At 40.9% G+C, this 25,932-nt stretch overlaps 2 protein-coding genes across 2 annotated transcripts; both read left to right on the forward strand.

Annotated features, from left to right (window-relative positions):
• Nucleotides 1–1,586: 1,586 nt before the first annotated feature.
• Nucleotides 1,587–25,105, forward strand: fes (FES proto-oncogene, tyrosine kinase). The gene is made up of 18 exons (XM_044030502.1): nucleotides 1,587–1,935; nucleotides 2,020–2,193; nucleotides 4,347–4,443; nucleotides 6,002–6,185; nucleotides 7,251–7,394; nucleotides 7,439–7,558; nucleotides 7,749–7,871; nucleotides 14,697–14,892; nucleotides 15,962–16,042; nucleotides 19,450–19,659; nucleotides 19,863–19,985; nucleotides 20,154–20,207; nucleotides 20,894–21,012; nucleotides 21,237–21,331; nucleotides 21,431–21,554; nucleotides 23,073–23,230; nucleotides 23,383–23,505; nucleotides 24,442–25,105. Exons 1-18 carry the CDS (start codon nucleotides 1,711–1,713, stop codon nucleotides 24,582–24,584), a joined length of 2,493 nt encoding a protein of 830 aa, XP_043886437.1. The 5' UTR covers nucleotides 1,587–1,710; the 3' UTR covers nucleotides 24,585–25,105.
• LOC122772439 (tripartite motif-containing protein 16-like) lies at nucleotides 9,150–11,097 on the forward strand. The gene has a single exon (XM_044030501.1). It carries the CDS (start codon nucleotides 9,264–9,266, stop codon nucleotides 10,944–10,946), a length of 1,683 nt encoding a protein of 560 aa, XP_043886436.1. The 5' UTR covers nucleotides 9,150–9,263; the 3' UTR covers nucleotides 10,947–11,097.
• Nucleotides 25,106–25,932: the final 827 nt, after the last annotated feature.

Genomic DNA, 25,932 nt, shown 5'->3' on the forward strand with positions numbered 1-25,932 from the left:
ACCGTCCTGGGCTCAGCAGTGAACGTCCACCTGTCTACATCACGTGTTTGGATCTGTAAATTTATAATATAGTAATAACACATCCACCCAAATTTTCCTCCAAATTTGTAAACTTTTAAACAGAATTTAATTTTGACCATTCAAATGGAAATCTGGGAGTACTAGTGAACGTTATCCAAATGAAAACCTGAGCGGATTCTCTTGAGTTTTTCCATAGATTTCACCCCTGACCGCTGAAATCTAATCAGTTCATCCTCAAGTCCAAGTGAATGTTTTCTAACAAATTTAAAATAATTCCCTCAAGACTTTCTTAAGATATCACCAAAAAACACATTCACCAGACATAAAATGTGATGTTCAAGGTCTCATTGACCCATGAACCATCAAACTCTAACGAGTTAATCTTTGAATCCAAGTGAATGTTTGTACTAAATTTGAAGGGATTCCCTCAAGACTTCACACGGCCAAACAAATTGATATCTAGTTTGTACCAAACAAGAAAGGATTCCCTCAAAAGGTTTTTTGAAATATCACCTCCAAATAGTTCATCTTTGAATCCAAGTGAACGTTTGTACCAAATTAGAAAGGATTCCCTCAAGACTTTCTTGACATATCACAAAGCAGAAAAACAACAACCTGATAGCTAAGGTCTTAATGACCCTGGACCATCAAAGTCCAAATAGTTCATCTTTGAATCCAAGTGAACGTTTGTACCAAATTAGAAAGGATTCCCTCAAGACTTTCTTGACATATCACAAAGCAGAAAAACAACAACCTGATAGCTAAGGTCTTAATGACCCTGGACCATCAAAGTCCAAATAGTTCATCTTTGAATCCAAGTGAACGTTTGTACCAAATTAGAAAGGATTCCCTCCAAATGTTTGGAAATATCACCTTCACCAGGCTTAAAATGTGATATCTAAGGTCTTAATGACCCTGGACCATCAAAGTCCAAATAGTTCATCCTTGAATCCAAGTGAACATGTTCTAATGAATCTGAAGACTCTCTTGAAATATCACCTTCACAAAGCAAAAAAAAATCCAACTCCACTCACTGCATCCTTGAATCCAAGTGAACGTTTGAACCAAATTAGAAAGGATTCCCTCAAAAAAAAATTTAAATATCACCTACAACAGGCATATGATATCCAAGGTCATAAAGACCCTGAACCGTCAAACTCCAAATAGTTCATCTTTGAATCCAAGTGAACATTTGTACCAAATGTGAAAGGATGTCCTCGAGACGAGATTATTCAAAACAAAAGAGTTTTAATACGTAAATTTGCCTGCTTCTTGTTGCTGCTTGCCGGCGCTCTGCTGCTGTATACACACAAACACTCCCTCAGTCAGGTTTTGGTCGGTCAGATGCAGCAAACAAATGATGTAAAAAAAAAAAAGAAACAGAACAAACTGAGGCAGAAGAAGAAAACTGAATGACAGGAACCAACGCACTGCAGCTTTAAATAAATCAATACAGTTTTTTAAAATTCCATTCCTTGCTTTTTTAGTCGCTTTAGTTCATCTCAACTTCCTGAATTGAAAGTAAAAACTCTTTTCAAACAGATATGAGGAAGTGCTCTCGCTGGTGAACCTCAGTGCTGTTTCTCTGCTCACAGGGAAGTGAAAGCTGTCCTGTCTCACTCATGAGAAGTCGCTCAGGTGCCGCAGGATTCACTGCATACAAGAAGAGAGCGCTTTAACATCACAGAGATGGGCTTCGGGGAGGATCTGCGGTGTCCGCAGGCACACGCTGCTCTGATGAGGCTCCTGGACTCAGAGCTTCACCTGATGGAGGTCATGAAGAAGTGGATGGGTCAGCGGGCCAAGAGCGAGCGGGAGTTTTCGGTGCAGCTGCACAACATGGCCGGCGTGGTGGAGAAGCTGGACCGGCCTCAGCTCGGTGCAGGACTGGACTACATCAGCCAGCTCAACAAGGTGAGCAGATGAGCGTGTTGGGCTTTTTGTGTCTGTTTTTTTTCCACTCACTGAAAACCGTCTGTCCTCTCGTCTGTCCCTCAGTCGTGGGACGTGCTGCTCACTCAGACCGACGTCCTCAGTCAGGTGATGAGGAGACGCTCGGAGGACCTGGTGGACGGACCCATCAGCAAACTGACGCTGCTCATCAGAGACAAACAGCAGCTGCGTAAGACCTACGTGGAGCAGTGGAACCTGCTGAGGCAGGAGCTCAGCAAGGTGTGTGACGCACACGCACGCACACACACACACACACACACACACACACACTGGTTTCCACACCTCAGAGGACATTGAATTGACTTACATTCATTTCCTGGAGAATTAACTTGATTTTTGGCTCATAATATGACTGTGTAAACAGATTTAGGTCCCCACTACATAAGGATAACCAGGTGCACACACACACACACATCCTTAACCTAAACCCAATTCTAACCCTAACCCTTAAACCAAGTCTTAACTCTGAAAAAGCCAAGACAAAATGTTCCCACTAAGAAGACTTTATTTCATGTTTTTGGACCTCACAAGGACACAAATGCAAGTATACACACACGCAAACTTGTTTTTATACCATAGTGAGGACACATAATAGACATAATGTATTTCCCAGGCCTTAACCATCAAAACTAAGTGCCTAACCCTAAGCGTCAAGATCAAAATGTCACAAAGATAGGTTTGTACACACACACATTATATCTTAGTGAGGACACATCATTGACTAGCCCCTTACCCTAACCCTTAATCTAACCCTAACCCTGAAAAGTCCCTTTAAAGATGTCGAGCCCAGACAAAATGTCCCCACACAGATAGGTTTGCACATGTTTGTACATGACACAGGAAGTGGACGCAGACCACAGATCACTTCAGTGCTGCAGAGGAACATGAAAGACAAAAGACAACATGATCTGACCTTTGTCTGGAAACCTGATCTGATTGTTGTTCACACACGCACAGCGTCTATAGTATGAGCACACAACGATTTTTATTCATTTAGTTAAACTTTGAAATAATCTGATTGTAAATAATCTGACCAGTGACCCTTCAAATCTATTAACACTGTAAACAACACATCATCCATGAGTGAAAAAAAGGTCTTTTAAAAAATCACCTGGTTATTTTATGTCGCTTCCCTCCTCCTGTTCACGGGCTGCATTGTAAAAAACAATGTATGTGTTTTTTCTCCTCGGACTGAATTTATTATGAATAAAATATCATTCAAAAACTAGATCAAATCAACTAAAACCTAAATAATGCATACATGTTTTGTCCTTTGTGTCCTTTTAATTTACTCACTCTTTTATTCCAATGTGCCCGGGCTGTCTGTTTGTACTCAAAATGGCGAGGAAACATCTTGAATCTTGAATGTACCGACCTTCAGAGACGTGGCCCGGAGCACAAAGTGTCATTATACGCTGATGACCTTCTGTTCTTTGCGTCTCACACCCAAAAACCTCCCCGTCAGTGACAGCTGGTCCCAGTCACTGTGTGGAGATTATCATATTATTCACTGACATGCCATTTCAAAACCAGGAAAGTAAAATAATTCTCACACCTGGAGGTCGTTGTCGCTATGCGGAAATTTAAAAAACCTCTTAAAAAAGGAAATGATGCCGCACTTCTGCAGTGGCCAAATACATTCTTTAAAGTTTAATATTTATTTATAATTTTTTTTATTATTGGACTCAAATATCCACTCGTACATGACAAAAGTTACTGTTGTTCTGATGTGTGTGTGTACTTGTCTTCATACCTTTTCGAGGTCCAACGTAAAAACCTATCTTTGTGGGGACATTTTTCTTTAAAAGGCTTTTTCAGGGTTAAGTCCTGGTTTAAGGATTAGGATAAGGCACTTTGTTGTGTTGGTTAGGGTTAGGGTAAGGGGTCTAGGGAAAACATTATGTCAATGATGTATCCTCACAAGCGTGTGTGTGTGTACTTGTCTTTATATCTTTGTGAGGTCCAACGTACAAACCTGTCTTTGTGGGGACATTCTTTTCTGGGACCCACAACTTTAAAGGGCTTTTTCAGGGTTAAGACTTGCTTTTAAGGTTAGAATTGGGGTTAGGGTAAGGTGCTAGGGAATACCTTATGTCTATGATGTGTCCTCACTAAGATATAAAAACAATGTTTTTACCTATTTATATCTTTGTGAGGTCCAAAAAAAACCCCAAAAACTGTCTTTGTCGGGACACTTTGTTTGGCCCTCACAACTTTAAAGGGCTTTTTTCTGGGTTAAGACCTGGTTTTAGGTTTATTGTTAGAATTGGGGTTAGGGCAAGGGTTAATGTAAGGTACTTAGTTGGGTAATGCATTATGTCAATGATGTGTCTTCACTAAGATATAAAAAGTGTGTGTGTGTGTTTGTTCAGGTGACACACACAGAGCTGGAGAGGCTGAAGAGCAGCTACAAACAGGCAGCGAGAGACGCAGCTCAGGCTAAGAGGAAGTACCAGGAGACCAGTAAAGGTGTGAGTTCCTGTTTTTTTCACTCATATTTCCTTTCTCATGACTGGGCAGTGCTATAATCTAACAACATACAAATATTTTGTTACTGTACTTTAGTACAAAATTCACTTAAGTACATTTTATATCAGGAAATTCATACTTGCTAGTACAGTAAACGTCATATACTTTAAGGCTTTTACTTAAGTGTCCCCTTAAGGTGCTTTATAAAAGTCCGTGTCTGGGTTTGTTCACAGTTCAGTTTCAACACTATACAAAGTGATTTAAACTGTGTTGCAGTAGTTTTGATGATTGTTTTCTCCCTTTAAACTGAAATTGAATGACGCTTTTCAACTGAGACAACAAACCTTGAGTTGTAATAAAATAAAAATAAAATATAAAATGATGGGCCAAAATGAAAAGAGCCTTTCAAAATAAGACACAGAGCAAACGTGAGTCTTACAATAAAACTGGCAGCTGCTTGTTTTAGCTGTTTCTATTCCTCGAGCTCACGGAAACATTGCGGTTTTAGTTGGAGTTTTTAGTTAAGTCGTAAAAAAGTAGATACTAGCAGTAGAACTAATAGAACTAATAAATACTACGCTGTGTAATAAATCGTGAAAAGTGTAAAAGTGCAGCAGTTAAAAGCATTAAAAAAAAGGCACCAACAAGACATTTCCACCTTGAAAACTGCAGCTCGCTGGATATTTTCTGCTTTTCAGACCGTTCTCTGCAAACACCAGAGACGATTGTGTGTGAAAATCCCGGCAGATCAGCAGGTTCTGAAATATACTCACACCTCAGTCACCTTTGTCGTGTGATTGGCTGATTGGAATTTGGAATATTCAAGCATTCATATCCCTGCATCTGGATTAAATAAGAAGGCACTTCCAGAACTCTGCTGCAAGCATTTTAGAATCCATTTTAAAAAAATTTACAGCGTCGCACAGTCAAAATCTCTCTATCTGTGAAAGCTGCTGTAGAAATAAGATTTACTTACTTAACTAACAGGTGTACCTAATAAAGTGGCCACTCACATTCACAAGGTCCAGTGTGTAAAATTAAAAATATTCTTTATTTTCTACTATTTTGTACTATCATCAGCAGAAGAAGAAGAGTTTGTATTATGGTCTGTATTTAAATAGAGCTTTTCTAGTCTTGATGAGCTGCAGTTTTGCCATTCACACATGCTGCAACATGGGGCTAAGTGTCTTTGCTCAACGACACATAAATAGAGTAGCAGAGGGAACTGGAACTCTGCTACTGGAACTGAACCCACAGCCTTCTCATTGAAAGACAACTCGCCTTACCACTGATCCACCATGGCTCAATACTTTTACTCCTAAAACTTAAGTACATTTCATATCAGAAAATGACTTTTCATACTTAAGTGCAATAAATGTCATATACTTTTATTTATTTATTTATTTTTATTTTTTTTCTTAAAACAAGACTTGTTTTACAGCGTTTGTTGTACCTGTATTTCTAAAGCTGCTGTGTATGTTTTTATCATGACATAAATGAGCCATCCCTTGTCTCCTGGTGTGCGTGTGTGTGTGTGTGTGTCTGTGTGTGTGTGCAGACAGAGAGCGAGACAAGGCCAGAGAGCGATACATAAAAGCGTCGCTGAGACTCCACGAGCTGCACAACGACTACGTCCTGTGTGTGCGAGCTGCTCAGGTTTATCACCAGCAGCACTACAGTCAGATCCAGCCTGCTCTGCTCGACGCACTGCAGACGCTGCAGCAGGAGATGCTGCTCATACTGTAAGAACTGTGCATGTGTGTGTGTGTGTGCGTGAGTGTTAGGGTTAGGTTTAGAGTAAGGTTAAGGGTTACGGTAAGGCACTTTGTTGTGATGGTTAGGGTTAAGGTAAGGGGCTGGGGGATGCATTATGTCAATCATGTGTCCTCACTAAGATATAAAAATAAATGTGTGTGTGTGTGTGTGTACTGGTATCTATATCATTGTGGGGACATTTTGTTTGGGCTCCACAATTTTAAAGGGCTTTTTCAGGGTTAAGACCTGGTTTAAGGTTTAGGGCTAAGATTTTGAATTGTGCTTAGGTTAAGGGTTATAGGGTTAGTTATTAACTGGTTAAGGTTAAGGTTAAGACCTTTTTTTTGGAAAAATTAAGTTCATTGATTTTCAAATGAATGGAACTAACATTACATCACATTTACAGTACCACATTTGTATGTATATATATACATATATATGTATATGTATATATATACATATATATATAAAACTTTTCTAGTGATTTAATTACAATTGTCTACATGTTATTTTAGTTTAGAGTTTTGATTCTATTTAATTTCTGTCTGTTTTTGTTATTATAGATACATTTTTTATATCTAAAACAAACAAATATCAATACCTAAATAGTTGTAGGTTGTATTTAATCACAACTTTGTGAATTTTCAAGAGCGTTGGACTTTTTTTCACTTGACCGGCCCCACCAGCCTCCCCCTCCCAACCAGACTAGAAGTACATTTTGAGTTTGAGGCCCTTGAGGTAGAACCTAATTTCTGAGGAACCAGTTAAGCTGAGTGTTAAACTGACTGTGCTATTGTGTCCTATACAAAGCTTTTTAAATATTTGAGATGAGAAAGAAGTGAGAAATGAGTACAGAAGACGACAATAACACCATGACACACCACCACTAACACACCACTGTAATGTGTTAGTCATATTGACAATAAACACACATTCATCCTCTGCTCCGGAAAAGAGAAGAAAAACGTTAATTTATTCTGAATGACTGTTAAGACTTCCTTGAAATCTGGCTAACATCTGTTTGTGTGTGTGTGTGTGTCCTTCCTGACCAGGAAAGAGATCCTGCAGGAGTATTTCGACATATCCACACTCCTCCATCACGAAGTGGTGCAGATCCACAGGGAGATCTCGTCTGCTCTCACCGCCATCGATCCTCACACAGCAGAACACTGCACAGCAACAGCTCCCGGTGCACGGCAACACTACCATGACCAACGTGTGTGTGTGTGTGTGTTTGTAGGTCTGTGGGGGAGATTCCTGCTTGTGCAGACTTTGATTGCAGCCTCCTGGAGGACACTGAGCAACTGAATCCCAGAGAGATCGAACTGAACGACCTCACGCTGGAGACAATCCAGCACAAGTAAGAACTAACGACGCAGTCTGAATCAGATGGCTCAACTTGATTTCCTTTTTTTTTTCAACGTCTCAACAACTTCCTCCTTCTTTATCCGCGCTGTTCTCATCTGTCTCGTATTTCCCTCCAAAATGTTTTGCATCAATTACTTCCTCATTATGACTTTTTTTTTAAACCGCTCTTTTTTCCCTCCCAGGCTGACGGCGGTGGAGGAGGAGCTGCTGGACCTGGCCCGGACTCTGGGCTCCCAGCAGGCTTCGGTGGACCAGCTGGAGCTGGAGCTGGAGGCGGAGCAGGAAGGTGTCAAAAAGGGCCAGAGGTGAGCAGACCACAGATCAATCACCCTCTGATGCTGCGTCCAGAGGTCGCAGAGAAGGTCGCGCAGCCGTTGGTAGCTATAAAGACAAACGAGCGGAGTCTGTCTCTGCGGGCTCTCCTTCCTGTCGGGAGAGTTCAGTGTGCTCTCGGCTCGGCAGCAGCAGCAGCTATTAACCAGTGTGGTGTCGAGGGACAGTGAGTGCCTCATTAGTTATAATACACTATAATAACAATGTATGATATGCAGTATACAGTGCAAAGGTCGTTTAACATAAACCTGGTGTGATGACAGCAGATATTTGTCGGCAAACACAGCTTTTGCCACCGAGCGTATCGCAGACGCCATGTTTGCACAAGCATCACCGTAATTATCGGGAAAATTCCAGCAGTTTCTGAAAGCTGAGAAGTTGCACGTCAAAGCCGACGCGGTTATTACGGTAATTTCACTCGCGCTGTTGCAGGAAGCCGGCGAATCAGCGTCTTTAGGACATTGAGACAAAACAAAAGTCCCTTTAAATGTGCTTTTATACTGTTCAAATTTTAAATTTAACATGCAAAATCTGTAAAAACTCTTAGTTTTTCTTCATTTTAAATTGTTAAAACACTATTTTAACACGATAAATTTGTAATTAACTGCCAGATATTGGAAGTTATTCTGGTCAAACACCAGCTCCTGCATTCAATTTTTGCCACTGCATTTCCCAGTTTTGTCTCAAACGTGATCTCCGTCACTCACACGTACGTTTGTGTGTCTTTAGCATTTGGTGTGGCCGTTCAAAATCTCAAAATCTTCCCTTTTTTCCTCTCAAGCCGTTGCTTTGTGGCCTGTTCGTTACAGCTGTAAAAACCTTCAGCATTCACTCACATCTTATTTTTGTTAAATTGTCTTGTCCGTTTTTGAGAGACCTGGCATTCACAGTCCTTTTCTTCACATTCTTGTGTCTGGAGATTGTTTATATATGTACATACTGTATATATATATATGTATATATATACACACATATATATGTATATATATATATATATATATATATATATATATATATATATATATATATATATACATACATATGTATATATATACAATCAAAATAGCTTACAGTAGTTTTTATGTTATTGTTAGTCGTCATTAGCAGTAACAGGAAGTAGTGACACCATGTAATGTGTAGAACCAGAGATATGTCGTGATTGTCTCTCAGGAGAACAGACAGACTAAACAGTCTGTCTCTTTATCTGTGAAAGAAAGGAAAGTTGACTCAAGTTCACTCCATATCAGAGTGGGAGTGGTTTGACAGAGACCTTTATCCCCGCCCTGCCCCGACAACTGCAGAAACAAGCTCAAACTGGTTCCAAACTCAGACACGTCAGACTCAGTCGTTGTGACAGAGAGGAAATGGCGCAGACAGGAGTTCAGCTGCAGAGAGAAACGTTCTCTTGTTCCATCTGTTTGGATCTTCTGAATGATCCGGTGACTCTTACCTGTGGACACAGCTTCTGTATGAACTGTATTAAAGACCACTGGGACAAAGAGGAGGAGAAGAAGATCTACAGCTGCCCTCAGTGTAGAAAGATCTTCACACCGAGGCCTGAACTGATGAAAAGCACCATGTTAGCAGATTTAGTGGAGGAGCTGAAGAAGACTGGACTCCACCCTGCTCCCGCTGATCACTGCTATGCTGGAGCTGAAGATGTGGCCTGTGATGTCTGCACTGGCAGGAAACTGAAAGCTCTGAAGTCCTGTTTGGATTGTTTGGCCTCTTACTGTGAGGAACATCTCCAGCCTCACTATCAATCACCTGCGTTTAATAAACACAAGCTGGTGGAGCCGTCCAAGAACCTCCAGGAGAACATCTGCCCTCATCACGATGAGGTGATGAAGATGTTCTGCCGCACTGATCAGCAGTGCATCTGTTATCTCTGCTCTGTGGACGAACATAAAGACCACGACACGGTCTCAGCTGCAGCAGAGAGGAAGCAGAAGCAGAGAGAGCTGGATCTGAGTCGAGAAGAGGTCCAGCAGAGAGTCCAGGACATAGACAGAGACGTGAGGGTGCTTCAACAGGAGGTGGAGGCTCTCACTCTCTCTGCTGATAAAGCCGAGGAAGACACAGGCGAGATCTTCACTGAGATGATGCTTCTCCTGCAGACGAGAAGCTCTGACGTGAAGCAGCAGATCAGATCCAAGCTGGAAACCGAGGTGAGACGAGTCCGAGACGCTGAGGAGAAGCTTCAGCAGGAGCTCGCTGAGCTGAAGAAGAGAGAAGCTGAACTGAAGCAGCTCTCACTCACACACGATCACACCCAGTTTCTCCTCAGCTACCGCTCACTGCCAGCACTCAGTCCGTCGACACACTCGTCCACCATCGACGTCCGTCCTCTGAGACACTTTGAGGATGTGACAGCGGCTGTGGCAAAGCTCAGAGTTCAACTGCAGGACGTCCTGAGCGAGAAGTGGACAAACATCTCACTGGCTGTGACTGAAGTAGATGTTTTACTTACAGAACCAGAACCAGAACCAAAGACCAGAGCTGGATTCTTTAGATATTCACAGGAAATCACACTGGATCCAAACACAGCTCACACACGTCTTTTATTATCTGAGGGAAACAGAAAAGTGACAGTTATGAAGAAAAGTCAGTCATATTCTCATCACACAGACAGATTCACTGGGTGTTATCAGGTCATGAGCAAAGAGAGTCTGACAGGACGTTGTTACTGGGAGGTGGAGTGGACAGGAACCGCAGGATTTTGTGTAGCAGTGACGTACAAGAACATCAGCAGGTCAGGTTCAGGTGAATGTAAATTTGGATATAATGACAAATCTTGGGCTTTAGAATGTAAGCAAAAGAGTTGTAGCTTTCGACACAAAAGTATCTCCATTAAAGTCTCAGATGGTTTGTCCTCCAGAGTCGGAGTTTACCTGGACCACAGAGCAGGTCTTCTGTCCTTCTACAGAGTCTCTGACACCATGACTCTGCTCCACAGAGTCCAGACCACGTTCACTCAGCCTCTCTGTGCTGGAGTCTGGTTTTATAATCCACCTGCAGACACAGCTGAGTTCTGTAAACTCAAATAAACTCAAACGAACTTGAGTTCTTTCAGGAGCAGTGAGTTAAACTCCTGTTCTCTGCTCTCATTGCTGTGATCACCTGTCAGTCAAACATGGTGGGCGGGTACTTTTGTTTGTTGTTTCTTGTGTTTGGGAGTGAAGTATTGTTGTTGGTGGCTCTGTGTGCTTCCGCACTTGCTTGCAATATGAGCAACAGAGGCCGACTGAAGCTTGTTAGATTTGTGATAGACACACACGTTACCCAGGAGTGTGGATTTGATCGGATTGCCTTGTTGATTATTGTATTAAATCATCATGTTCTCATTAGTTTTAATCGACCAGATTTATTTTTTTTTCCCCTAAATAACCACTGAGCGGAGTGGCTCAGTGGTTAAGACCGGTACCCTGTGTGCGAAAGACATTATGGTCGCAAGTTCGATTCCACCCCTGGCTGGTTGTACTCCATTGTAAGTCGCTTTGGAAAAAAGCGTCTGCTAAATGACCTGTAATGTAATGTAATCACAAAAACCAAAAAGTTTGTTTCTGTCCCCGGGTATTGAGATAAGATAGGACGGTGCTTTATTCGTCCCACGTGGGAGGAAATTTGCAGCTGAAAATCACAGCAAGTTAGAAAATAGACGAAAATAGCAATAAGGTAAAGAAATTAAATTAAGAATTTTTGTGTTAAAAAATTGTGTGGTGATTAAAAAAACAACAAAAAAAAACATATTTATAATATTCTCTTCCTTCTGTATTTCCCTCTCTCTCTTTCTAGGTTTTTAGTAGAGGTTACTTAGTGAGGTATTGTTTTTGGTGCCTCTGTCTGTCTGTCTGTCTGTCTGTCTGTCTGTTCCACAACATGACAAGCAGAGGCCGCCAGAGGCTTGTGTGAATGGGGTGAAGTCTGCCATCTCTGATTGCCTTGTTTGGTGTGTTTGCGTCATGATAACATTGATTGTGTTTCATTTTGGTGTAGTGTTACAGCGCCATCCACAGGCCGGGCATATGTACTACAGAGATTTGACTCATTCCGTGTGGCTGGAGAAACTTTTTCGACTAGTATCGTTCCCTTTGCTCGTGGACGCAGCCTTGAGATTCCAGATTAAGACGAATGACGACTCACTTCTTCTGTGTCTGAAGCAAAGACTGCGATTTACAATTATTACTACAACAGTCGCTGATTCATTGTTTCATGTTTAATCAAATGACCACAGAGGGACCTGTGGACAAACACTCAGAGCTGCTTGGCAGAGGAAACTTAACTCTGGACACAATATTAAATCACTCGAGCAGAACCCGGTAACATAATCCAAAAAACAACTACATGTAATACGTGGAGGGAAACCAGGGACACACACGGAGACACACAATGTCCACAGACTAACAAGGAACAGGATGAACTGGCCAAGGACGGGGGAAACACAGAGGATACGCTGAGGGAAGGGGAGATAACGAGACACAGATGACACACACACACACACACGGGAAAGAGGTGGAAGTAATGCAGAGCAGGTGTGTGTGTGTGTTTAATCAGGTCAGATAATGTAAGGAGACGACACACACACACACGGGGGAGAAAACTACAAAGTAAAACAGGAAGTTAGACGAGACCGTGACATGAAATATAACCACACAGAAGGACCCAAAACTGAAAGTAACTGTGTGACAACTAGTGACCTCTAATGGCGAGACTGCAGATTGCAACTAAGGGAGGCCTGGTCCACGCATTGCCTCCATCTGTCCAAGAGTATCAGGGAATTACACGTTCCAGAAAGATTATAAACGGCAGCGAAATAGGAATAGAATCATGGACTTTGTAAACCAGGGGCCATCAGGTTAACAAAGGGTCAATGTATGTCAACTCAACAGCTCATTTGGTCTAATCTACAAGGAAGTACGACATCGTATGAAGAAGTTCAACAGTTTATAATGAAGGAGCAGGACATCCGTATGTCAGTGGAAATGGTTTATTTTGATTATTATTATAAAAAATATTTATACTATTTTAACAATGACGAAAATCAAATGGACGGGGTTGGGATGGTCAAGCATTTCTCCACCATTATCCGCTGTAAAACTCTCACTTCTTCAGGCAGGTCACTTCCACGTTCCAAGTTTCCCCCTCATTCATTTGAGCAGCGAGCGAGTGTTAAAGGCCACATAGACCGGAAGCTCCAATTAACGCTGCGTTTGTGTGTGTGTATCTGCGTCATTACCTCGTTTATGAAACCCTAAAGTTTCAGAACAAACAGTTCAGCCACTGCTGAGAAAATAGTGTTGTATTGTTTTCCTGGGCTCTGCGAAGCGGATCGGCACTTCCTTAATTTGTTGTCGTCATCAGAAATCCTCACCACCGTAGCGCCTCCTGGTGCGGGCACTAGTCCGGGCACATCCGGTTGCGTACATTCAACCGCAGAAGAAGAAGAACTACTCTCGTTGTAGCTGCTGAGATGCAGAGCATCCACCGTGCCAGAGGGGGAGCTGTGTATCTGAGAGCTGGCCTATCTATTACGTCACTTCCAGGTACCTGGCCAATCACAGGACAGTGGGAAAGCTCTCGTTGGCTGGCCAATCACAACACAGTCCACGTTCTGGGGGTGTGGTTTTGGTCTGAAACGGCGCGGCTGACGAGAGCGTCAGTGAGGAGATATTTTGATTGGCTCGTTTGCAGCGACTAGGAGGTTTTTAATCATGAAAACAAGTTAATATATGTAAGTAGACCTCCATAACTGACATATATGTGTGATACAAGCATTCTATGTCACCTTTAATATTATATCTTAGACCAAAACATCATATCTTCATCAGACAAAAGTGCATTCAAACATCTTCTGTCACAAACAAAAACCCATGTTTGCTGCCTTAAACTGACAATGTGTGGACGTCGCGCTTGCACTGTTGATATTTATTGTGCATCATTTTAATTTCTTCTTCCGGCCGACGATATATCCCCAAATCGATGTTTGGACCCAGTTTTAACCACAGTGTAAAACTGGCCTGTAAAACACCCACGGTTAAAGTAATACTTCACCGATTAGTATTTAGCTTTGTATGACTAGAATATAAGGTTCATATTTTTGAAAAAATGTGCTTCCCAACCTCAATTTCCCCTGAGTTGAGAAATATCGTCATTCTTTTTTTTGTTACGTGCCCACCAGTGACACTCCTGTTAGCGTGTCTGTTAGCAAAGATGGCGGACACTGTTTACATTAAGGGAATGAGGTCCCGCCCCCTACGAGTGGGTCTAAAAAGTGTGAAATTAGCATCGGCAAGTGTCACTGGTGGGCACGTAACAAAGGAAAAAGAATGAAGATATTTCTCGACTCAGGGGAAAGTGAGTTTGGGAAGCACAATTTTTCAAAAATACTGCCCCTATTCTAGTAATACAAAGCTAAATGCTAAATGGGTGACGTCTTGGCAGATGTCTGCGCTGTCTGAGTGCTCTTGTTTGTGTATAAGTTGTTGTTTAGGACTTCAGAAGGACTCACAGAGGTTTACCAGCCTCACGCGCTCTCACCGTGCAGGAGCAGCTGACTCTGCTCTCGTTAGAGAAGCTTGTGCATTGATCACATTAGTCAATAAAAAAAAAACGTATTTGCACAGACAGGCAGTTTGACTATCGACGTCTCTGTGCGCCTGTGCTCTAATTGTGTCACTTCTGTTGTTTTATTGACTCCTTCATTCATCCCCTTGTGTTAGTCACTCAGTGTGATGTCGAGAGCGAGGGAAAAAAGAAAAACTCCCTCCCCTGACGTCCAGCTGCTCTCTGTCATGTAGGGTTTACCAGTTCAGCAAGAGACACGCGCTGGAGGAGTGTCGGCAGCAGGTCGCTCTGTCTCAGGGCGTGAGAGCCAAGATGGAGGCTCAACGACTCATTCTGAAGCAGAAACTGGAGCAGCTGGGCTCTGAAGAACCGCCGTCTGCTATGATCCTGGACCCAGACAGGGTTTCCCTTTCATCCAACTCAAGCAACGTATGTGCCCTGCTGTCCTTTTTTTGCCCATTTATTTAAAAAAAAACACTTTTATTGCAATTTCAACGTTCACCAATACTTTCATAATCTGTCTGCTACACATTTAGTTGCAACTATTTTTTATTTTTTAAAGATATCCAATATCCAACAAACCCTCTTATGACCATCATGATATTCAAGCCGCGTAGATTTATTTTGATTTTATGGCTGTAAAAAAAAGAAGTTCAATGATTATTATTTATTAGAATAAAGTCTTAATTTGACAAGATTAAAGTCATAAATTTACAAGAATAAAGTTGTAAATTTCCGAGATTAAAGTTGTAAATTTACAAGAATAGAGTCATAATTTATTAGAACAAAGTCATAATTTATTAGAATAAAGTCTTAATTTTACAAGATTAAAGTCATAAATTTACAAGAATAAAGTTGTAAATTTCCGAGATTAAAGTCGTAAATTTATGAGATTAAAGTTGTAAATTTACAAGAATAAAGTCATAATTTATTAGAACAAAGTCATAATTTATTAGAATAAAGTCTTAATTTTACAAGATTAAAGTCATAAATTTACAAGAATAAATTCATAATTTATGAGAATAAAGTAGTAAAATTCTCACCTGTTGTTTTGGAAGAAGAGAGTTGTTAAAATGAGGGCCGTGGATCATTTCGCGGAATTGTACTTTAAAATAGGTTTCACAAACAAGGAGATGCTTCATTTTTTGGCACATCAGCATCACATTGTCATTATTGTCAGGACTTTAAAAAGTATATACAAGAAAATGCATCTTTTCCACAGAAAGAAGCAGCGCTTTCCTCCAAGTCCGCAACTCTCCTCTTCTAAAACAACAGAATATTGCGACTTTATTCTCGTAAACTTGACGACTTTATTCGTGCGGAGGCACATGACATACCAGAGGATATATGCTCACACGGTGCTGTTCTTTAACAGTTCTTCAATTTCTGATAGAGAAACAAAAAGGAGAAAATCAACCCCTGCTGAATAAGAAAGTAACAGTGAACAAAAGAAATAAAGGAAACTCATTTACAACATTTTGTTTTATTTTACTCTCAGGAACACTTCCAGACTTCTTCTTCCAAAATAATGGACGGGATAATAACCAACCTGAGTGGCCTGTTTAAGTCCAAATGTGAGGTATGTTCATGATCTCTTCTTATAGTCTCTGTGTATACTGTTGTGACACAATGATAATAAAAGAAGAGAAAGGTAATACTTAGAATAACAGACATGCAAAGGAAATGAAAGAATCAGCTAAATTAATGAGATAACTAACTAAAATGTAACAGCAGATCTTCAGCAGGTCGTCTTTGAACTTCTATTTTCATTTATTTATTCACAATAAAACATTAAGCTTGTGTAAAACAAGGTCACGGGATGATGCGCTCTGCCTGCAGCGTGTGGGCAGGTGAAATAAATTAATCACAGCACAGAAATGTGAATGGAATTTAAAAAAAAGAAATTCATGTGATTGGCCAATTAGATGACTACGTTAGCGATCGTAGCGCGTGTGTTTTCTATGTTTACTACTATAATTATATAATTAGCTCGTCATATTACTACAATTATTACATCATCGTAGTCATCTGATAACAATCCTCTATAGAGAGATGGCATGATACCACTTTGACGGCGCGTATGATGATAATTTACGAGTGTTCTGAAACAAATTAGGCTCATTAAGGAAACTATAACCTGAAAAACACAATGTTCCCTCAGTGATGCAGTAACTTTGCTCGCAAAGAAGAAATAAACAGCTCACAACGCGACTTTATTTATGATTTATCCCATGCTTCATGGAGTATTCAGTCTGTAAAATAAATGTAAATAAAACTCAGCAACAGCATTTTAGCATGCGTTGTCAAGCGTTGGGCTGTTTATTTCTGTTGGAGAATTATGTCTTCAAATGGCTGTATCTAGTCTGGCCAGTAGGGGGCCGGTCAAGAGAAAAACTACTCATATGAGCTTGAAATAAACTCCATGATGATATCGCATTGACAGAATTTCAAAATAAAAGTGTGGAACAATATAAAGTTCACAATAAAAATTTATTTATTATACAAAATGAATCTATTACTAAAAAATAGTAATAGAAAGTGTTTTGTTCTGTTTGGTCTTTTTGTTTTCTTTACACTACTATAGGTTTTCAGTTCTCAGTCTGGTTTTCAGTTGCTTGTTTCCTGGACCTTGTCTAGTTTTGCTTCCTGTCCTGTCTTCTCTGATCGTGTTTCACATGTTGTGTTTGATTGTCCCTGCCTCCCTCGTGTACATACTCTCCGCACTCCTCAGTGTTTGTTTTGGTTTGTTGGTTTATTTGTTGCTCCATCGTCTCATGTTCTGGTTTCATGTGTTCCTGGTAAGATCCTTAGTTCATTTTTGAAACCATATCCACCCAAGATTTGCACCTGGCCCAACAAAAGCATTAACTGGATACACTTATGTATACACTTGTTTGCGCCTGGTTTTGGGCTTCAGTTGCTCTCTGAACAGGAAGGTCACTTGTTCCAGTGGAAGGACACCTTCACTCCTCGTCCAAACACCTCCCAGCTCTTAAACTGCAGCACTTGTCTCAGCTCCCAAAGCCTATTTCCACACAACAAATAATTCATCATGTTTTTATGAAAGTGTTCCTCGCGTCTGAGCTGCTCCACTCACTCATACTTCCTTCTCCCGAGGGCCCAGTGGAATTTATAGAGGTCGTCTTTGTCGGCCGTGTTACTACTTTTGAAATTTTTCACCTGACCTAAAAAAACTAAAGTTTACTTCCCAGGCTGCCAGTTTCACATGTCGTTGTTTTTATAACTGATATAACAGATGATCGTCTTTGACCCGAGTCAACACTCTCAGCCATTCTTTTAGTCTTTAATCTGTCAGAAACATTTGAGTGTGTAATTGGTTTTAAGCCTGCAATGTGTTGGATTACAATGTTAAATCATCGGTACTTGTTGCTAATAGCTAATTTTATTTAAATAGGGACAATGCAGTAAACATAGTTCCAATACAAATACTAGTAGGAGTTTATAGCTATTGCTAGTTTGCAACTCTTGTCCCTAGTTGGGCTTTTACATCAACAGTATAATAACATTATACTTGATCAAACATGTTAAAACTACAGTAAAACACAGAACTACATGCTGAACAACTAGCAGCTAAACTACATTACACACAATAACAATTCTCAAATGAGTAATATAAAACATAATCATACAATAAAGTGTGATAAAAAATTTGCTTTAAAAGACTTTATAATCAAATTTTCCAGAATAACTTCCAATAGCTGGCAGTTATTTACAATGTACTGCATGTTAAAGTAGTGTATTAACAATTTAAAATATAGAAAAACAAAACGTTTTATCTTTTTGTCTCAATGTCCAAAAAAAGGCCCAAAAATGGAAACTATGTCGGGGAGACTGGGGTAAGATGAGCCATTTTTCATAGTTAGGATCACTACATCAAGGCAATCATAGTTTTAACTAATATATCTGCATATATTTCAGGATGTTGTGCATCCCTTCAAACTAACAAAATGAGGGTAAACATAACTGTTTCGATAATATAGCATGTCCAAAAAAAGTTGGCTTGTGGCACAACTTACCCCGTGTATGGGGTAAGTTGAGCATAGGAGTGGGGTAAATTGAGCCGTATGCCTATTCCCACATAGATACCACAATTGATATATAAAACAGATTTAAAATGATCTGTTTTGGTCTTAACACAATTCTCATGAAACGTATGATAGACTAAATTCACTTTCAAGGGTGAAACATGTTTTTTTGGAAATAAATGTCTAACCACTTTAACCATGTGGTTCTTACCTTCACAGACTCCATTGAATGATGCCTTCCTCCTAAATATTTGGTCACATGATCAATGTTTTTTGCCGTTTCCGAGCAACAAGGGGTGGCTCAACTAACCCCAGTCTCCCCTACAGGCAGTTTTTCCAAACTTTTTCCCCTTTCTGGCGACAAAGACTCTGATTTGCCAGCTTCCTGCCACAGCACGAGTGAAATTACCGTAATAACCCCACGTTGGCTTTTGACGTGCAACTTCTCCACTTTCAGAAAACCGTTGGAATTTGATGCGCTCGGTATTAAAGGGTTAAGCGATATACGCTTAAAATCATCTCATGATATCACAACCATTACTGAAAATAATCTCCTTCCTTTCTACTAATGATACAGATTTGTTGGCTGCACACTTTGAGTCTTGGCTCTGTCACACATTTCTTCTCTCCACTATTGGATGTCTTTATAAAAATTGTAAGGTTGCCTTAAAGTGCTTTGAGATAATAATGTATGTTATGAATTGGCCAGGACACAAGTTTGCAAATTTTGGCAGAAGTTTCATCCCTGATTAAATAAAGCATTAAATGAAGAATAATGTATAAAAAAAAGTAGGAACTTCTTTGTCTCGAAGGGAGTCGCCTTTGCAGTATCTCCATCCATCTCTGCAGAATCCTCCTAAAACCCTCCTCACCGACGTGTTATCTTTAATTATTCATGTGAGCTTCAAGGATGCTCACTCCTCTCTGTTTCTGCCTCCAGGAGCCTCCGGCTCTCAGCCTGGTCCAGGCGCTGGATCTTCCTCTGGAGCAGCAGGACTGGTACCACGGAGCCATTCCCAGACTGGAGGTCCAGCAGCTGCTGAAGAGTGAGGGAGACTTCCTGTTGAGGAAGAGTCAAGAGAAACAGGGCTATGTCCTCTCTGTGCAGTGGGGAGGATCCTGCAAACATTTCCTGATCCAGAACACAGATGTAAGTCAACTGGCTTCATGGTTTCTACAAAGACTACACTTTTCCATTAAAAGTACACGTTACCGTGGAAATGTATTCACCTGTAAATGAAGATATATTATAATAAATTATAATATATGTTATATTTATTATAAAGCATCAACATTTTGAAGGTGTTTTCGTTACACGTGTGTGTTTGCATATTTGCTCACATGTGTCAGTAGAATCTGTACCGTCTGGACGGAGAAAGTTTCCACAGTGTCCCTCTGCTCATCCATCATCTGCTGTCCTCACAAACACCCATCACCAGGAGGGCTGACATCGTTCTGAAGAGACCTGTCCTCAAGGTATGAGCTCATACACTTAAAGGACGTCTGGTCTGAATCTAGATGAGAGGACATTCAAAGATAAACCTGCTCTTTAATGACGTTCCCTTTAAGTACGTGTCTCTTTGTTTGGATTGTTAAAACCAGCTCTAACATGTGTCTTTTATTGTCCATTTCAAACCTCATTAGGACAAGTGGGTCCTAGACCACGATGATATTATCCTGGGACAGCTGATTGGACGGGTGGGTAAACTTCACAAAATCAAACATATCATTCTTTAAATGTGTGGAAATATTTTTATTTGCCCTTACACTGAGTCATTTAAAAGATTTCTGTGCACAAAGTAGAATAAATAGAATTCAGCTGTAATCACACAAACCAGGGGTGTGTTTCATCCACCTAACCAGGGGTGGCGCTACAGAGTCGGTAAAGTCAGCAAATGCCTGGGGCGCTGGGCTCAGACGAGCTGGGCCCCACGAGAGGCTAAAATGAGACTTTAGTACGTGGAAATTCTGTCGTTATAGCATCTGTAGTTTCAGAGTGTCTGTGTGTGAACCATGAAGTGCAAGATAAAGATAAAATAAAGGGAAAAAACGGAGGAATTTGTTCGACTTCAGGCCCTCCAGGTACATTTTGCCTGGGGCCACCACAAATTCCTTCCTTTAGAAAATGTGAAACTTTCCAAGAACAGTTTTCATGCTGAGCCACATGTACAATTTATTCTTTATTTGTATTTTTATGCTACTGATGAGTCTATCTATCTATCTATCTATCTATGTATCTATCTATCTATCTATCTATCTATCTATCTATAGATCGAAGTATCTAGCGAGCGGACTATTTGTACTAATAACAATGACATTGCATTTGGTCTCCAGTCACCTAACATTGCTATTCTCAAATCACTTACGTTGATTTCTGCACACAGGGAAACTTTGGGGAAGTGTACAGCGGTCGAATTCGCTCTGATAACACTCCTGTAGCCGTGAAGTCCTGTAAAGAAAACCTGGCTCCAGAGCACAAGAGTAAGTTCCTGATGGAGGCCAGGTTAGTACACACACACACACACACACACACACACACACATTTAATTAAATGAAAATTGAAAATAAAATGTTCAAAAAAAGCTAATCCTTACCCTGAAACCAGGTCGTAATTCCAAAAAAAGCCCTTTACAGTTGTTAGGACATACAAGTACACATTACACTTACATTGGTTTTAACGCGTTTCTTATTTTCTCTGCCTTTCTAACGTCTGTGACACACACACAGGATCCTGAAACAGTACGACCATCCAAACATTGTGAAGCTGGTAGGGGTGTGTACACAGAAACAGCCCATCTACATCATCATGGAGCTCGTTCAAGGTAAATCCGTTTTAGTCCCACGTCACGTCTCAACTGCTTTGACGTTTGTTGTTGTTTTTATGATTTTCTTCCCTCCATCATCACCGCGTGTTTCATCAGGTGGTGATTTTCTCTCCCTCTTGCGGAACGAGGGTCACCGGCTGAAGCCTAAGATGATGGTCAAAATGGCAGGAAACGTAGCAGCTGGCATGGAGTATCTGGAGAGTAAGAAGTGCATCCACAGGTTGGTCAATGTGTTTGTGTGTCAGGGGTGGGAAATCACAGGGTTACCTCACAATATGATACCATACGAGACGAGATATCGCGATACCAATAATATCACGATACAGCGACTACGTGAAAGTCAATATATTTGCATTTGCTTAAGACAATCCTACGTACGAGTATGAGCGTCGAGCGATACATAGAGAACAAAAGTGCGTAAAGTCTATGTATTGAATGTGGATGGAGCATCTCTTATAACGTAGCTTTCTCCACCGTTATCTCGCTGTAAACTCCAGGGACTGTTTACTTTAATTTATTAATTAAAGGTAGGGTTGGAGTTCCTGGAAAAACAGTAAGAGAAGCCACGCCTCCAGAGCACAGGAACAAGCTAACTTTTGATACTAAAAATGATGTCGAAAAACAACAAATACTCAAAAAGATCACAAAGACATAAAGTGAACCTATCTGTCGAGTAGAAACAGAGAAACAGAGCCACCATGTCGTCACTTTGCAGCCCTTTCTGGGCTTTCAGTTGACGCCACCATTCAAATGCAGCACTGATGTGCACTCTGGTGTTGGTTGATTGTCTCGTTGAATGTTTAGCAAGCTAGCATAAGCTCTGGCGTTGTCTTCTGCTCTCCTAAAGGCTTATGTTACCCTCCGACTACTCCGTTCATCAAAGGATTGTCGTCTGGCGGTGCCAACACCCCGCACAAGACAATCCAGACTCTTTTCAACGCTGGTCGAATGGCCTACCGAGCGCTACCAGAACAGGGGGCGCCCCTGTCTATCTTCAAGAAGACTCAGCTCTTAGCAGCATCTTCTGTTCTAGCACTTATACCCTTATCTCCTTCTACACTTGGATCCACCTTGGCACTCTCACCCTCTAACTGTCCACTGTTCCTATCTAGTGGAGTTCTTTCCAAGACTACTTCTATGTAGCTTCACTGTGCATGTAAAACAGACGCGAGCGAGTAGAGGCGCGTTTCTCTTTTTTCTGAACGTCTTTCACAGGCGACACTGTTTGTGGCGACAAAGATTTAAAGCTATAATGATCACACACACGAGGCCGTGTACTGTGTGTATCCCACTGGGAGAGTGCATGTATTAAGAGATACGCAAACAAGAGCGATGAACAGCTACTGATAAGAACAATGGGAAATGCAACACATGACTGTGACTTCTGGAGTGTTTTGGGACATCAGTTGCTGAGAGGAAGCAGCCGGGAACCGGCGCCCCTGCCTGGGGTGAGGCTTCAGAGTTGGTGCTGCTGTGGAGGGGGAGACATGAGGTTGTGACATCCTGCTGTGATTTACCCAGAGGGGACAGATCAGAGCAGGCTGCTGGTAGCTGCTCAGCCTGTAACACTGCATACCAAAACACCACAGACATGACAGGAACGCCTGTTCTCTCACTCCTGTTTGTCACTGTTTATCACACAGATTATGATGTTTTGTGCCTCTTTCACCATTTTTCATCAGCCTGTGTAGAATTCCCTCTCACATTGTCCTCTTCTCTTCTCTTCTGTTTTTGAAAGGGACCTTGCGGCCAGAAACTGTCTGGTCGCAGAGCACAACGTGGTGAAGATCAGTGATTTTGGTATGTCCCGTCAACAGGACAACGGCGTCTACTCCACAGAGGGTGGCCTGAGACAGATCCCCGTCAAGTGGACGGCGCCTGAAGCTCTGAACTATGGTAACGTCACCTCAACAACTCCCTCGGCCCTGCAGTCACAGCCTCACACACACACACACACACACTTGTCAAATCACTGCAAACCATAACAAAACTGACTCCACACTCCAGTCTGTGCCTTCTCCAATGCTGCCCCCTGCTGGTGCTTTCAGGTCGCTATACCACAGAGAGTGACGTCTGGAGCTTTGGCATCTTTCTCTGGGAGACTTTCTCAATGGGAATGACGCCCTACACGAGTATGAGCAACCAGCAGACTCGAGACGAAGTGGAGAAAGGTAAAGTCACATAATATACATATATATATGTGTATATATATACATATATACCTGTATATATACATATATATGTATATATATCTATAGACAGTGGAATATAAAGATAAACGAGTCGCAGAAATGGAAATATAATATATCGCAAATGTAAGTAACAATACGAAAAATCCAATGAAAATGCAATCGATGATAAATATGAATAACTTTAAAAGAATAAAGAAAGTAAAAAAAAGATTAAGAATACAAATATGGGTGAGTATAATTCAAAAAAAGTCATTCAATTATAAATAATAATAATGATGATAATATATTTGTTTGCCTTTCTGACACTCAAGGTCACCTTACATACAAATGCAAACATAAAAATAGAATAGAATAGAATAATAAAAGACAATAAATATAAGTGAGTCAAAGCTAATAGAAGATAAATGTCAATGAGTAACAGAGAATGAAATAAAATATATTATAAATGTAAGTGAGCAACATTTTAAATATGAGTAACTTAAAAAAATTACAAAAGAATTCTAAAATCTGTAAAAGACAAGATAATAAAATAAAGTGAATAAAGACATGTAATGTTTTAAGTTATCAATAGAATTTATTAAAAGACAGTGAATCACAATAGATTATAAATAAAAGTGAGTAAAACATAATTAAAGACAAATACATCTGAGTGAAAGGGAATAAACAAAGTAAGATAAGTTACGTCAAATGTATTATTAAATGATTTATATTTATTTAGTAAGGTTGTTTTTATTTACTTTTTTAAAGGTTTTCACTTTGTCTGAATTGTACTTAATTATATTTTTGCTCAGTTTTAAAATGTGTAATATAATGATATAATGACATTTTATTAGTATTGTTGTTGTCTTGTGTTTTGCCCTCTCGCTGACCCTGTGACTGCGTGTGTGTGTGTGTGTGTGTGTGTGTGTTTGGTAGGCTACCGCATGCCTGCTCCTCACACGTGCCCTGTGGAAATCTCCAGGATCATGAGCAGCTGCTGGCAGTACGACGCCAGAAACAGACCCACGTTCAAGAAACTCCGAGCTGAGCTCAACGCTATTTACAACAAAATTTCTTAACGGCGTAGTTGGATTGTTTTCTGTTTTCGACGTGTTGAAATACTTGACGTGGCGCAGCGAGCGGCTGCATTCTTCTTTCCTTAACCCCTCGCCCTCTATGTTTTTCATTCCCTTCGTTGTAAGAACAAAGCACCTCGTCTTGGCACGTATGCCGTCAGCGCATCGACGGTTTTAATTTGTGTAAACATATACATGACATTCTGTGTGTTATTACAGTCACAGACATTGAGAAGGAAACACCCACAACTTTCTCAGAGACGCTGCCAAGAAAGACGTTTTCGCTCATCACGTTATTATGTGTCTGGAGACTGAACTACTGCTACTGACATTTGATTTACTTGCACATTTATTTTATTATTTCTTGCCTCAACAGATAGAGTCTGATCAACTTTCTCTACGTAACATTTATTTTTCTGTATTCAGCGCTGTGTAACTCAAAGAGCCGCACGCTATGAAACAAAGAGCCTAAACTGCACCACTCCCATCAGCGCACAAAGAAAATAAAACAGAAACTGATCTCATGATATCATACATCTCTGCAATGAGGAAACACTGCACTTGTGGAAAACAACTAACTACTTATGATTGGGGGGGCATAACATACCCGGGTTATATCTAGCATAGGTCGGGTTCTCCGGTTACCTGCCACAGTCCAAAAACATGCAGATTTGGGGATTAGGCAAATTGGGCTCTTTAAATTCACCGTAGACGTGAGTGTGGATGGTTGTTTGTCTCTATATGTGGCCCTGTAATGGACTGCTGACCTGTCTTTCACCGTATGTCAGCTGGGATTGGCACCAGCGACCCTCGTGTGGAGGGACAAGTCCTCCAACTCCAACATAACTTTCGATTAAGATTGCTGTTATTTATACTACCACTTGGGGGCCACTATTTTAAAATAGTACCTACGGGTCGTAATTCCTGCATGCCAGGAGGACAGTCTCTCACTCTGGCATCACTTAGATAAGCAAATGCAATGTCACAACAGTTATTTCAGTCCACTTATGTCAACATCATGTATTTTCCATGGGAAGGTTGGACCCAAAGTCTGGACTCTGGAGATGGTCGATCAATGTGATGATGATGATTTCTGCTCCCTGTGTGAGCCTGATAAATCCTGGCATTATCACCTTGGTGATACCTGAAGCCTGCCGCACGCTAGAGGATTTTCACTGTTTAAATGCTGTGAAAGGACAGGCTAGACGATCCAGTCAAGACACAGGACCACACCCCTGGCTTTTCAACAAACAATTTCAGGGAGGAGATTCCAGGTCGAAATCTGGCCAATTATCCTCTAGTGTGGGGTGGACTTCCTCTAGCCTCACTTCAGCATTACTGTTGACCTACA

This window comes from Solea senegalensis, linkage group LG7, assembly GCF_019176455.1.
Source record: "Solea senegalensis isolate Sse05_10M linkage group LG7, IFAPA_SoseM_1, whole genome shotgun sequence".
NCBI lineage: Eukaryota > Metazoa > Chordata > Actinopteri > Pleuronectiformes > Soleidae > Solea > Solea senegalensis.